Source organism: Takifugu rubripes, chromosome 16 (assembly GCF_901000725.2).
Source record: "Takifugu rubripes chromosome 16, fTakRub1.2, whole genome shotgun sequence".
NCBI lineage: Eukaryota > Metazoa > Chordata > Actinopteri > Tetraodontiformes > Tetraodontidae > Takifugu > Takifugu rubripes.
The window spans coordinates 6396446-6409276 of NC_042300.1; the positions used below are offsets into that span (position 1 = coordinate 6396446).

The 12831-nt window shown below is 41.9% G+C and overlaps 3 protein-coding genes across 3 annotated transcripts; 2 read left to right on the top strand and 1 right to left on the bottom strand.

Moving 5' to 3' along the window:
• Positions 1–1439: 1439 nt before the first annotated feature.
• Positions 1440–7355, top strand: prpf39 (PRP39 pre-mRNA processing factor 39 homolog (yeast)). Its single transcript, XM_011611942.2, has 15 exons — positions 1440–1594; positions 2321–2668; positions 2815–3005; positions 3163–3288; positions 3503–3621; positions 3713–3880; positions 3982–4159; positions 4566–4673; positions 4752–4916; positions 5355–5481; positions 5574–5842; positions 5941–6125; positions 6225–6308; positions 6538–6649; positions 6745–7355. The coding sequence occupies exons 1-15, from the start codon at positions 1582–1584 to the stop codon at positions 6829–6831; spliced, it is 2280 nt and encodes a 759-aa protein (XP_011610244.1). The 5' UTR covers positions 1440–1581; the 3' UTR covers positions 6832–7355.
• A 249-nt stretch (positions 7356–7604) lies between these two features.
• On the top strand, positions 7605–9115 carry faua (FAU ubiquitin like and ribosomal protein S30 fusion a). The gene is made up of 5 exons (XM_003971537.3): positions 7605–7729; positions 8303–8384; positions 8485–8629; positions 8735–8790; positions 8889–9115. Exons 2-5 carry the CDS (start codon positions 8310–8312, stop codon positions 9012–9014), a joined length of 402 nt encoding a protein of 133 aa, XP_003971586.1. The 5' UTR covers positions 7605–7729; positions 8303–8309; the 3' UTR covers positions 9015–9115.
• Positions 9116–9555: 440 nt separating this feature from the next.
• Positions 9556–11219, bottom strand: fkbp3 (FKBP prolyl isomerase 3). The gene is made up of 7 exons (XM_003971538.3): positions 11065–11219; positions 10588–10689; positions 10404–10505; positions 10203–10338; positions 10053–10120; positions 9887–9984; positions 9556–9780 (listed from the first exon to the last, which is right to left on the bottom strand). Exons 1-7 carry the CDS (start codon positions 11167–11169, stop codon positions 9726–9728), a joined length of 666 nt encoding a protein of 221 aa, XP_003971587.1. The 5' UTR covers positions 11170–11219; the 3' UTR covers positions 9556–9725.
• Positions 11220–12831: the final 1612 nt, after the last annotated feature.

Below are 12831 nucleotides of genomic sequence, written 5' to 3' on the forward strand. Positions count from 1 at the left end.
AATTCCACATCCTGTTGTATATTACATTAAAACGTAAAGGTATAGACTATGATTTTGATTGAGATAATCACCATTTATATGCTATCCATTCATATGCGACCGTTTGAGACTATCAAAATCTCTATCAATCAAGTAAATTTCACTTTTTCCGAGTGTACTTAAAGGCACCATGCGCCATTTCGCATGCGCGATTGGAAAGGGAAACCTGTGAACCGGCTCGTGACACATGACGCCATTTGAAAATGAAATATGTATTTAACTACATGTAATGAGTTTTTTGTTTGTTGGTTTACTACACGTCATCCGGAATTTAGAAAAAAAAAAGATTTGGGTGGCTACAGTTTTCCTGGATATTTTAAATAAGATTACTTTTCATTTCGTTCAAAACGTCCCTATGTGTTCCGGGTCTTTCAAATTTGGATGAAAGCATCTATTCGAATGTTGATAGTTAAAATACACAATTAACACGTTCTTTCACAAACTTGCCTACTAAAAACAAAAGAAGCTTTTGAAAATAAGCATGCGCTAAACTATGAAATTATTGAGATCTTGCAGCCTTAACAGCGTATGAAAAATGTGGGTGAGAACGTTATTCTGACATTTGAATCTAATCAATTACACGTTTCTTTAGCTGGAGAGAAAAAGGAAAATGGGTTGAAAAGCACTTCATATAATTGATAAAGGTCACTGACAAATGACTTAATTCAGTCATTAAACAGTCATTTCGCCACTTCCTCACGACAAAACCCCCAAAAGCGCCATCTGGTGGTTTTAATAAAATACCTGCGCAAACTATTCATGTAACTGGGGCTCATTGATTGGCACGACATGTGAATATTTGTATATAATATAATTATATAGCATTTGTGATTCAACGTTAAAATTAATAATTCCTAATCCTCACATGAGTTTGTCTCTTTTAAACTAGCGTGAACACAACCCCCACTTTCCCCCTTTCACCTCTGTCACGTTTTGTTTTTGAATTACTTCAAAAAAAATTCTTTTGATGGCAAATTTTTACGGATGATTATATATATATTATATTGATTATATATATATATATATATATATATATATATATATATATATATATTTGGTATTGAAACCTTCATTTGGTATTGAAACCTTCATAGAGTTGTTTGCGTAGATTGCCCCAACGTTATCTTTCATGAATGGGCGTGACTTTCTGTCAATGAATCATCATTTGGGGAAATTCTCTTATTTCTTTGAAGACGATAAGAAATGGGCGTAAGTCATCATGAGGCACAGGGGCTAAATACAGCAAGAAAACATGTCAAGCAAACATGCTAATTGGATTATACAAAAGGAATCCATCATATGACAGAAATAATACAAATTATTATCATAATATTAACAGCTAATATGGTATCTATAATATTGCGTCATGACGTTACCATATATTAATAGCCTGTAGGGGGCGCACAAAGACACGGCGCATGCGCACACCCAGCCTCAGTTCTGTTAAGTTGAGAATGGTCGGGACACGCGCCTCGTCATTGTAGATAAGAGATTAAGTAACTTCAAAAGCTATTCCAAACCGCTGGTTTTCCCCACCATTTAATGAGCGATACCGGTAAGACAACAAATCCAGCTTTATTTATGAAAACTGGTATAAAGGTTTCTTATTAATCCTGACCTAACGCTAGGTTTTTGAGGCCTGCGTTAGCCGGCTAGCTAATATGGAGGCGCTCGACGGGTCTGGAAATGGAGGCAAACGTCTACACGTTGTAGTTCCGGTTAGCATTCGACAGTAACGTAGTTTTACCGGTGAATATCGATTGGATACGTGCGTTTTATACAAGAAAGTTGGTCATGTTATTGGGATAAATATGTTGACGCACGCTACGGTATTATTGCGAAAAGTGCGCTAGCGTTGCGCTAAAGTTAGCATGAAATCGGGACTCGCTTTCAACCAAGTGGATTAGCATCTTGGTCTAGGCCCTGCTACATGTGCAACTTTGACTTTGCAAGTTTAGAAATGAAACCAGCTAGAATACAACATGTGCAGCGAACTGTGCCTATGTTTTCAGACTTTTTATGAAAGTAGGTTTAGAATCAATGTATTGAGTGGGAAAATAATACATTTATCTATATAGATTGTTGCGAAAGAGACGTTTCCGTTACCGTAGAGGAAGTGTCCTCTGGCTGCTTTCAAATTAAGTGAAACAAACCACTTGTTCACGAACCATTAATATGTAATTTAAAACAAAGTAAATAAAAAAAAAAAAAAAAAGAAGCCGACAATGTAGACTTTGATTTAGAATGTCTACTGTATCCCTGATTTTGAACTCTTTTCCAGAAAGCCCGATTCTCTCAGACAGACCATTCTCTGGAATGCTGCACACTGAGCCTCCTGTCATGGAGAGCAATGGGGATGCCTTTCTTCCTGATCTTCCTGTACCTGGTCAGACTGCTGACTGCCCCATGGACCAGAGTGCCATGGGACCACTTACCAGTACCCTGCCAGAGAACACTGGTACATCCCAGGATGTGCAGATGAATGCTGGAGATCCAGGATCTCTGGGGCCGGTTCAACCACCACAGTTGTACCAAGAGGAGCAGCCACCCCTCCCACCACAGCCCTTAGAAGAGGCGCAGGCTCCAGAACAACCTGAGATGGATGCAGTGCCAGTGGAAGCCAATCCAGGTAATTAAAGTGGCAGCTAATCCTGAATGGTAGTATTTTACAATTGTATTTTACATGTTATTCTTATTTTAATGTGTTGGGAATAAATGTTTCAGTTTTTTTTGTGATTAGGAACAGTAAGTGTAATGTTAACTTTAACTTTGTAGATGAGACTGACGTGTCTCATGTGACTGGGGATGGGATGGAGCTGGAAGAACCGTCCAGAGAGAATGAAGAAATAGCCGTTCCTCCCGAACCAGAGCTGCCTGCCGAGTTTGAAAAACTTTTTAAAGGATGCGAGGACAACCCAGAAGATTTCAACGGTTGGGTTTACTTGCTGCAGTATGTGGAGCAAGAGGTAAGATGACATGTAGACAATATATGTTTTTCTTTTTCTGTTACTAAGATTAATAACTGTGAACATTTGTCAGGCTCTTTTAAAATGATCATCAAACGAAATGAGTTGAAATAATAAAAAGGTAACATTTTGACTTAACTGGCATTTTTCTTTGCAGAATGTACTTCCAGCTGTGAGGAAAGCATTTGATGTATTCTTCCTACGTTATCCCTACTGCTACGGCTATTGGAAGAAGTATGCTGACATTGAGAAAAAACATGACAATATTCAGGCTGCAGAAGAGGTAAGAATCTTTCATATGTGAAAGCCTTTATCCAGCAAGTGAAAAAAGAGACAAACTTTCTGTCCAAATAATAATTTTATATTTTACTGAACAAAATAATTGGTCATCTATATTCTGTGGTAGTTTGCTTTTGGGGTAAATTGGCACAGACGTTTGGTATTTTAACATATTAAAATTGTGTCCTGTGATTGATGGTCATGTTTGTTCTCTCTAGGTTTACAGAAGAGGCTTGCAGGCCATTCCTCTGAGCGTAGATTTGTGGCTGCACTATTTAACCTTTTTCAAAGAGAACTCGGACACCACTGACCCTGAGACTGACTCGCGTATCCGAGCGTGAGTTTATAACTCATTCTTTTATGTAACTGATATGATTTATGCTTATTACATTACCTGAAGTCCATGATTGTTTTTTTTCCCTCCTTAGTGCATATGAACATGCAGTACTTGCAGCAGGGACCGATTTTCGTTCCGACCGTCTTTGGGAATCCTTCATCGCCTGGGAGACGGAGCAGCAGAAATTGGCTAACGTCACTGCGATCTATGATCGCATCCTTGGCATACCAACCCAGCTCTATTCCCAGCACTTCCAGAAGTAAGTAACTACAGAACAGAATGGGCTGTCTTGTTTGTCGTAGTTGTTGGAAATTTTATCTAAATGTTGCACTGGTTTAACGTTCATGCTCCTCCGCGCAGGTTTAAAGATCACGTGCAGAGCAACCACCCAAAGCACTTTTTGTCCGAAGAGGAATTCGTCAAGCTGAGAGTTGAACTTTCTAAATCCAGCCTAGCAGGAATGATCAGTGAGGACGATGCAGCAGTTGCTCAGGAGGAGCTTCCACCTGGCATAGAGGATCTCGCCGACCCTGCAAAGGTAAAAAATATCCAATCTTGCAAGGGAGACGCGTTTTTTTCAAGGTATTGTTGGTCGGGGTTAGCAGGAAGTTGCCTGTTCGCTGTGGGATCAAAAGCGTTGGTCAGGTTTGAAGCGGTGTCTTTATGTCAGCAGCCGAGCCCATGAATGTCGGGGGGAATCGAGTTGGCATCCGGTCGGGGACTCAACCCAAATCTAACGGGAGTGACCGTGGCCAATTACCCCAGAATCGGCACACAGAGGCTAAAATGCAGGGTGCATACGTACCTCCAGCCTCTTCAGGCTTCTTGTCCCTGGCAAACTAATGGTGACGTAAATCCTTGGTTGCAGGACTAGCAGTGGGCATGTGACGTGGTTTCACATACACAAGGGGTAACCACGTCAATTTGTCTGTGTCTTTACATAGAGGGTGACTGAGATTGAAAACATGCGTCATAAGGTGATTGAGATTCGTCAGGAATTGTTCAACCACAACGAACATGAAGTCAGCAAGCGCTGGGCCTTTGAAGAAGCGGTATGTTTTCTTTTTATATGTTCCTTTAAAGGTTCTCCTTTAGATTTTTGTCCTAACATGAAATTCGATCCATTTCAGATCAAGAGACCTTACTTCCACGTCAAAGCCTTGGAAAAGACTCAGCTGACCAACTGGAGGGAGTACTTGGAGTTTGAAATAGAAAACGGGACCCCGGAGCGTGTAGTGGTTCTTTTTGAGAGATGCCTCATCGCCTGTGCGCTCTACGAAGAGTTCTGGATCAAGGTAACAGGCGTTGGAAATGTCTTTCTCGACCGCGCTTCTTCCCTGCACTTCCCCATCCACGATGATAATCACATCGAGACAGTAAACGTCCTGCACTCTTTGCGTGTAACGTTGATATGTGACTGTATCTGTTGTATTAGGGGATGGCCAGCTTGCCACACAAGATTTGACTGCAGCATTTGCCAACTACTACGTTGCATCTTCTTCGTCTCCCACTACCTTACAGAAACTTATCTAATTGGTTCCATGAAGGTGCTGATGGGTTTACACAGAAAATTTCTAAAAAGTGATCTTGTCAATGAAGATTTTCACTGTTTCTGTCGAAGTGAAAAACCCAGGTTTAAAATGCCCCGTCCGTTTTTTTCCTCTTTCTTTTCCTTCCTTTTCTTCTCTCTCCTCCACTTCTTCCATCTTGCTTTCTCTTTTTCCACTCTGAAGTATGCTAAATATCTAGAGGGATACAGCACAGACGGCATGAGACACATCTACAAGAAGGCGTGCATCACCCATCTGCCCAAGAAACCAGCTATTCACCTGCTGTGGGCGGCCTTTGAAGAGCAGCAGGGTCAGTGTGAAGTAATAGTATTATGAAGTCCGACTATCTTTCCAGGAGTTCACGTGTACTAACAGTTTGGCTTTTTTAAATTCTTTGACCAGGTGATGCCGAGGAAGCCCGTCGAATCCTCAAGTCCTTGGAAGCCACGGTTCCGGGTCTGGCGATGGTGCGTCTCCGGAGGGTCAGCCTTGAACGTCGGCATGGCAACCTGACTGAAGCTGAGGCCCTGCTAAGAGAATCCATGGAGTCCGCGAGCACCATTGCAGAGAGGTCGTTCTATGCTGTTAAGCTGGCCAGGCAGCACATGAAGGTGCAGAGAAACCTGAGCAAGGCCAAGGCGGTGTTGCTTGATGCTCTCGAGAGTGATCATGTAAGTGGAAGAGGAGCCCTTCTTAAACGGGTCCTTATTTAATGTAAATAGCCATATAGATAACTCATCGTGGTGGTTTCTTCCTGTTGTTTGTCCAGACAAATCCAAAACTTTACCTGAATCTGCTGGAACTTGAATACAGTGGAGATGTGACGCAGAATGAGGCAGAGATCTTGGTCTGTTTCGACCGGGCTGTGAACAGCGGCATGCCCATTGAGTCTCGCCTTCTCTTCTGCCAGCGTAAGGTTGAGTTCCTGGAGGACTTCGGCAGTGACATCAACATGTATGTTGGTTGTTTGTTTTTTAAAATTGATATGCTGCACACTTTTTGTTTCAGAAATTATGTAACTTTTATTTTTATTTTTAAAAAAAAATAATTTAGGCTTGTGGCTGCATATGAGGAACAGCAGAAACTGCAGAAAGAAGATGAAGCTTCAAAGACAAAAGCTGAGAATGGTTATGACAGGTTAGGACATGTTGAGCTTTTAATTGTCACGATACAAACACAAAAATATAACTGGTTTTCCCAATCCTGGGAAAACCCCAGGATTGTTTGCCAAGTGTAGCTAAAATTGAGAACCGTTTGCCCATGTTTGCATTCATTTTAAAGGGTTCCTGGGGAAAAGTTGGTGTCTGCTCTGCAGAGATGTTTGTAGTCTGTTTAAGTCTAATTAGTCTAATTTAATTATCTTCAGCTCTCAAGAACCTGATGCCAAAAGACAGCGTGTGGATGACGGTTCAGGTGCTGCTACTGCACTGACGGACGCACAGGCCCAGAACTCAGCCTACAACTACAACTGGTACCAGGTACTGGCCCCATCTAAGCACAAATACTAGATTGTTGTGCTGTAATCTATGACCAATTTTTGACCATGGCCTCTTTGTTTTTTTTTTCCCCACAGCAGTATGGTGGGTGGGGACAAAACACCTGGGGGCAGTATGCCCAATATAACCAGTATAACCAGTATTATCCTCCTCCCCCAACATGATGGTGAAATGGTTCAACATGGAGACTCAGAGGAAAGCATCCTTTCTTGTCCAACACTGAACAAGACTTTGCGGCTGGTTGTTATGGAGATTTCAGTTCAACCACAGATTCTGATTTGTTCCTTCTGATTTAGCGTGAAATCAGTTAAATTTGTTAGCCATAGTTTGAAATAGAACTATTTTTTTCTATTGTGGCACTCCTGTTGATCAGTTATGTTTTAAAAGCTCAGTAGTTAAAATCATCTCAAACACTGGTTGTTCTCTGGGGAGGTTCTTCAACGCATGTCATTTGTGCAGGGTGGCTTATTTCCATGTGTGATTCAAAATCTTTAATTTTAGATTGAGTTGCTTAGTTTGGTCTTATTGTGTTGACAGTGCTCAAAAGAAGGCATTGAATGGTGTACCTCTGAGTTCTTTTTTTTTTTTCCTTGAAGATTTTTAATGTCATTGTTTCCCATAAAGGGATTGAAAGTCTCCTTTTTTATGTTGACTTGATTTCATAATAAACAGATCCCGAAGTATCCTTCATTGCGTTTCTAATATTTTTTTTAATTAAAGGAATGGAATAAGAATGTAAAGACAGAATTAAATACTGATGTTTACATATTTGCACCTTAATCCAAAAAGAATGTCAATTGATTTAACAATTTTTAAATGGAAACTAGTTGTGTCAATATCTTTGTTTCATTATCGATTTGTCAGCCGCGCGTTTAACAATTTTACTAATTCCTGAATATTAAAGTTTATTGATTATTACGAAGGCGGAACAAACTCGGTGTGACACCAGTCAAAGTCCGGGGGCGTGTCCAGAGAGCATATTACGTAGGCATGCACATGCGCAGTTTCGACCCTCAAACAGCCCTTTTTATGCTTACCGTTGAACGACTAGCATCAAGCGAGGTAAGGCCTGTGCGTTTTAAGTCCGAAAAAAATCAAATATGCAGCATTTTAGTTGGTTTAAGTCTAATATCTGGCAGCAGGTGTCGCATTCATCTCATATCGCCCCTTAGTGCGAACATCTATGCAGAAACGCGTGTGTTTTAACGCGACTTCTTAAAGCGCGTGTCTCGTGGGTAGCTATCTTAGCATTAGCATCGTTAGTGAGGAGAAGTGTTTCAGCTCCCGGAACTTTGCTTTCTGTAACATTCTAATAAAAACTTGTGGTTTAAAAGCAACTCCGTAATAAAAAATTTCTACGCTTTTATGTAGAATTCAGAGTGAGCCTTTTATTCGTGAGATCCCCCACAGTTGAAATCGCCGCCTGACCAGTCAGGAAGCGTCTGGTCTGACGCAGAAATGAGCTCGGGAACTTTGACAATCGATCTTCAAATAATCAATGCCAAGGATCTTTGAACCAAACAAAAAAGCACTTGAAACTTGGATTCCTTTTCCTAGAGCATTCTAACAGATACATCGAGTGTTGGATTGTACTCATTAAGCCTGTCCAATAACCCCACGCTCATTTCTTTCTAGCATCACGATGCAGCTCTTCTTGCGTGCCCAGAACACTCACACCCTTGAGGTGACCGGACAGGAGACCGTTGGGGAGATCAAGGTAAAACAAAAAGTGTCTACTGCTTGGCGAGTTCATCGCTTCCTAAAAAACTGGCATTTGTGGATGTTTGCAATGGTTTAAAATGCTTGTTTTGTTTCAGGCTCATGCTGAGAGTCTGGAGGGTCTCCTCGCTGAGGACCAGGTGCTGTTGCTCAATGGGTGCCCACTGGAGGATGGTGTCTCTCTGGCATCCTGTGGAGTTTCAGAGCACTGCACCCTGGAAGTTGTTGGCAGGCTTCTCGGAGGTAACTCCCAGCCAATACGAAACATAAACCACACCATAACCACCTGAATCCTAAAATGGTCACGGAAAAAGTCCTACTGTCATACTGTTAAACTTTGCTTTTCAGGCAAGGTTCACGGCTCTCTGGCCCGTGCTGGAAAAGTGAGGGGACAAACCCCCAAGGTAGGTTACACTTTGTTTCAGGGACACATGCTCTGGGTTAGACTGTTTGACACTGTCTTAAGGAGCACCCACAACTGATCCCCTCTGTCACTGTCCAGGTTGACAAGCAGGAGAAGAAGAAAAAGAAGACTGGCCGTGCGAAGCGTCGCATCCAGTACAACAGACGCTTTGTCAATGTCGTCCCTACCTTTGGAAAGAAGAAGGGACCCAATGCTAACTCCTAGGTGCTATTGATGCCCTGAGGAGTGGCCCCAACCCATCAGTTTTAACCAAGTTCAATGTTATCCTGCTGTACAGAATAAAGTTTGGCTTGGAAGAAGCAGCATTTCATTGTCTTCATTGTCCCTGTTGGTCATGGGGGGGAGCTGACAACCTGCCCCCACATACAATCTAGCTAGATATCCCAGCTTGTTGTGGGATACCTTGGGTGTGAGCTTGGCTCAGGGGTATCTTGGTATTGCTTTGAGGGTGTTCATGACACAGCAGCATCTGCTGCATGTGTTTAATCAAGCCCAGAAAAGGGAAGCTTGGAATTGGGAGTCCTTGTGCACCTTACACATATTCTGAGCACCTTCCATGTGTTGTCTGCACTGGGTCTTGAACTGACAACCCTCTACATCATCAGCCCAGTCCTCAACACACTGAGCTACTGCTGTCCTGGCTTTATATTGTGTTTTTATAATTAAATTTACTCTTGTCGATGGAAATAAAAACATGGCACTAATTGTGCTGACAAGTCTTTGACAGAAGCAGAACGAAACCCAAATGAGTGAATACTTCAGTCTGAGACCGGGTTTTTATTGAAGACGTACATGCAAAAACGCTGTAAGGGTGTCGTGTAATAAGCCACCGTATGAATCAAGTGGTGGCCGACAATGAGACGATACAATCCAAATGCAGTTGAAGTAAACACTTTCATCCACCTGTGATGCACCCTAGTCCACAGAAACCAGTTCAACTTCAAAAACCAGCTTTGCATTGGGAGGAATTCTGATAGAATTGGAGTTAAGGAGAAATGAACACCCGCATCTGCCGCATACGCTATACATTACAATATACATATTATACATTACAATCAGGCAGAGAAAAAGGATACTTGGAGTCGGGGAGCCCTTTTCTCCCATACGCCCACTCCGGGTCGATCTCCAATCTCGCCGTTTCGCCCTTGCTCATCGTCAGCAGGGCCTCGTCCCACTGGAAACCAAGCCTCGGTGAGCACGCGTGACACAAGTGTGCGAAAGTTGCACCCAACATCAACTCACCCCTCGGATGACTCTCCCCAGGCCGACTTTGAAGCTCAGCGGCTTCGCTTGCTTTTTCTTTCTCGCCGCTGCAGAGAGGACATTGGTGATATTTTAAGTCTTTATCTCAAATGCCAGGAACCAAAAATAAAAGACCAGGTTTGCTTTCACCTGCGGGAATATTGGTGTCAAACACAGTGCCGTCCTCCAGGGACCCGGTGTACCAGCAGCTCACAGTGTCTCCTTTCTTTGGAAAGTTTGTCTTGTCGCCCTTTTTCAGCACAGACTTGGAGTACTTGGGTGGACCCTGGGAAGAAGGCAGGGGGATTCAAACCATGAAGCAAAAATCCACGTCAACAGTCCGGCCAGTACCTCATCCACAACTTCTGTTTTGACTTCTTTGGGCTTGTCTTCGATTTTGGCAGCTTTCACCTGCTCGGTGACTTCCTCAACAGGATCCGTGCCTTTAAACCTCTTCAGAGGAAAAAAAAAGAAAGAAAGAAAGTCATACATCTGAAGTCTGCAGAGGATTCTGCGGAGTAAATATAATTCTTACTTTACTCTCGAAGAGTTGATTGTAGGCAACGATCAACTGTTCTTTCTTTGCCGTTTTAGCCACATTTTTGATGTTTCCCAACAACTTATGCTCACTGAGGAACTGGGAGAGGAACATACACGACAGACTAACATAAACAGACGTTCTGTTGCCTTTTTTCCTCCCCACAAAAAAAATCAATCAATCAATCAATCAATCGTAGTTATCCACCAGCACAACACAGTGGAGCTGGCTTTTTGCAAATACGATGTCTATGTAAACGGTGCAAATCCCTGTGAAATTATCCCGTATCGCTGTGTAATGTTTTGCAGCAATTTTATATAGTTATATTTTTTATACAAATAGCACCTTACTCGGTATATCCTTTATTAAGGATGATGGAGAATCTACACAGACATCCTTTATTAAGCGAACATTCAGTTCGATCTGCTATTATTTAAAGGTAATGCTGCAAAGGCACCAAATGGGCAGACATACCGAGTGGGCCGCATTGTCCTGAATGAACTTTATCACGTCCTTTTTGGGTAAATCGTCACTTTTGAGCTGCTCGTCGCTCCATTCTCGTGTTGGTTCCGCCGCCATCTTGGAGAGGCGTGAACTTTCACCCCACGACGAACCAACAATTAACCTTTTTATTTAACTTTATATCCGAATAAAAATGTTCTTTTAAATGCCGGCTGCCGCAAAAACAGCCAACCGTGGCACTCAAATAAAAATAAACCAAGTGTTTAAAAACGTTGATTATATAAGATTTCCTTCTGATTTAAACCCGCATGGGCTGCCACCTAGTGGTCGAGTTTTGAAAACCATTTTTAGAGATATAAATAAACATGAACTTTCAGGTAATTCAGTTGTTTGGTATTTGCTGTAAATCTCTAGAATATTGGACTTGGTATTACAATATTTGATCATTTAAGATGAAAACATTTAATACAAGACACACAAATACATTTTCAGAAAGAAGAGAGATGAAGTAAGATGCCACATAGAAGAAAACACTACTACTAAACACACTACTAAACTTCAATTTCCATTTGAAACACGTATTCATAGTCTAAAATGACAATCTGACTTGTTAAACTTCTGTTGGTCTGAAATGCCAGAACAGAATAACATCTATAATCCCATTCTACTGGGTAATGAGTGTAATATTTTGGGGGGTTTTCAGCTGACATTATCTTCCTCCAGTTACACATTAATCAACCTCCATTTTCACACTGGTCATGTTTGTGTCAGCTGTGCTTCATCTACACGGAACCTCTCATGTTCTCCTTCCTGCTCTTTCAGTTTAAATATGCCTCATTACTGATCCTGTTCACCAATTAGCCATAAATGCAGAGAGGTGGGCTTCGCTATTGTTGTGCTGCTGTAACAGGGTTCAGGCAGAGGTCTCACCTTTCCCTGTAGATGATGAGGCCTCTGAGCCAGACGCTCCCAGGACTAATTATTCCTTTAGAGGAAATCTAGCAGCGATCATTTCATCACCTTTGCTATCCACAAAAACCTAAACTGGAGACGTGACTGGAAGAAGAATGGGGAGGTCTTTACAACAGCGGATTTATAGGCCAAAAGCTATAAAAGACACCCTTTTGACATCTTACTTAAACCTAATCTTACTTTGTGTACTACAACAGAGATTTTTTTAGATTTATCTCTAATGTTGCCACATAAATAATTTTAAATCCCTCTTATCTCTCTCTCCTATTCCTATGCTGCCGGTGGTTGAGTGTATGTGGATGTGTGTGTGTGTGTGTGTGTGTTGCACTGGGGGCCTTGATGAAACTTGCATCACAGGAATTTTTCAGAAGTGGGGAAGTCGACTGAGGATCAATCCTGCCGTTCTCCTCTGTGATGAAGTATTTGTTATGGGTGAGGAGCCGAGGAGCTTCAGCGAGCTCACATATGAGAGGAGCTCAGGGGAACCCTTCACATCCACAGCTCCCCCAAACTGTTGTGGTCAAGTTTCAAACAGCACCATCATCAAATATTAATATTAACAAACCCATCTATCTATCTATCTATCTATCTATCTATCTATCTATCTATCTATCTATCTATCTATCTATCTATCTATCTATCTATCTATCTATCTATCTATCTATCTATCTATCTATCTACAGTTGCAGCACTCTACCGCAGGGGGGCAGTGTGTATGCATTGTTAATCTATAAGAAGACGCTATTCGAATACACGCACGCACACGTGCACGCAGGTTGATATTTTAAATATGAGCTAAACAACAAG

Coding starts and splice junctions, on each gene's coding strand:
- prpf39 (XM_011611942.2), top strand. Junction 3,006..3,162: donor TGCAGTATGTGGAGCAAGAG/GTAAGATGACAT, acceptor TTTTCTTTGCAG/AATGTACTTCCAGCTGTGAG. Junction 3,622..3,712: donor ACTGACTCGCGTATCCGAGC/GTGAGTTTATAA, acceptor TTCCCTCCTTAG/TGCATATGAACATGCAGTAC.
- faua (XM_003971537.3), top strand. CDS start 8,310: ATGCAGCTCTTCTTGCGTGCCCAGAACACTCACACCCTTGAGGTGACC. Junction 8,385..8,484: donor AGACCGTTGGGGAGATCAAG/GTAAAACAAAAA, acceptor GTTTTGTTTCAG/GCTCATGCTGAGAGTCTGGA. Junction 8,791..8,888: donor TGAGGGGACAAACCCCCAAG/GTAGGTTACACT, acceptor GTCACTGTCCAG/GTTGACAAGCAGGAGAAGAA.
- fkbp3 (XM_003971538.3), bottom strand. CDS start 11,169: ATGGCGGCGGAACCAACACGAGAATGGAGCGACGAGCAGCTCAAAAGT. Junction 10,690..11,064: donor AGGACAATGCGGCCCACTCG/GTATGTCTGCCC, acceptor TTCCTCTCCCAG/TTCCTCAGTGAGCATAAGTT. Junction 10,121..10,202: donor TGACACCAATATTCCCGCAG/GTGAAAGCAAAC, acceptor TCCTCTCTGCAG/CGGCGAGAAAGAAAAAGCAA.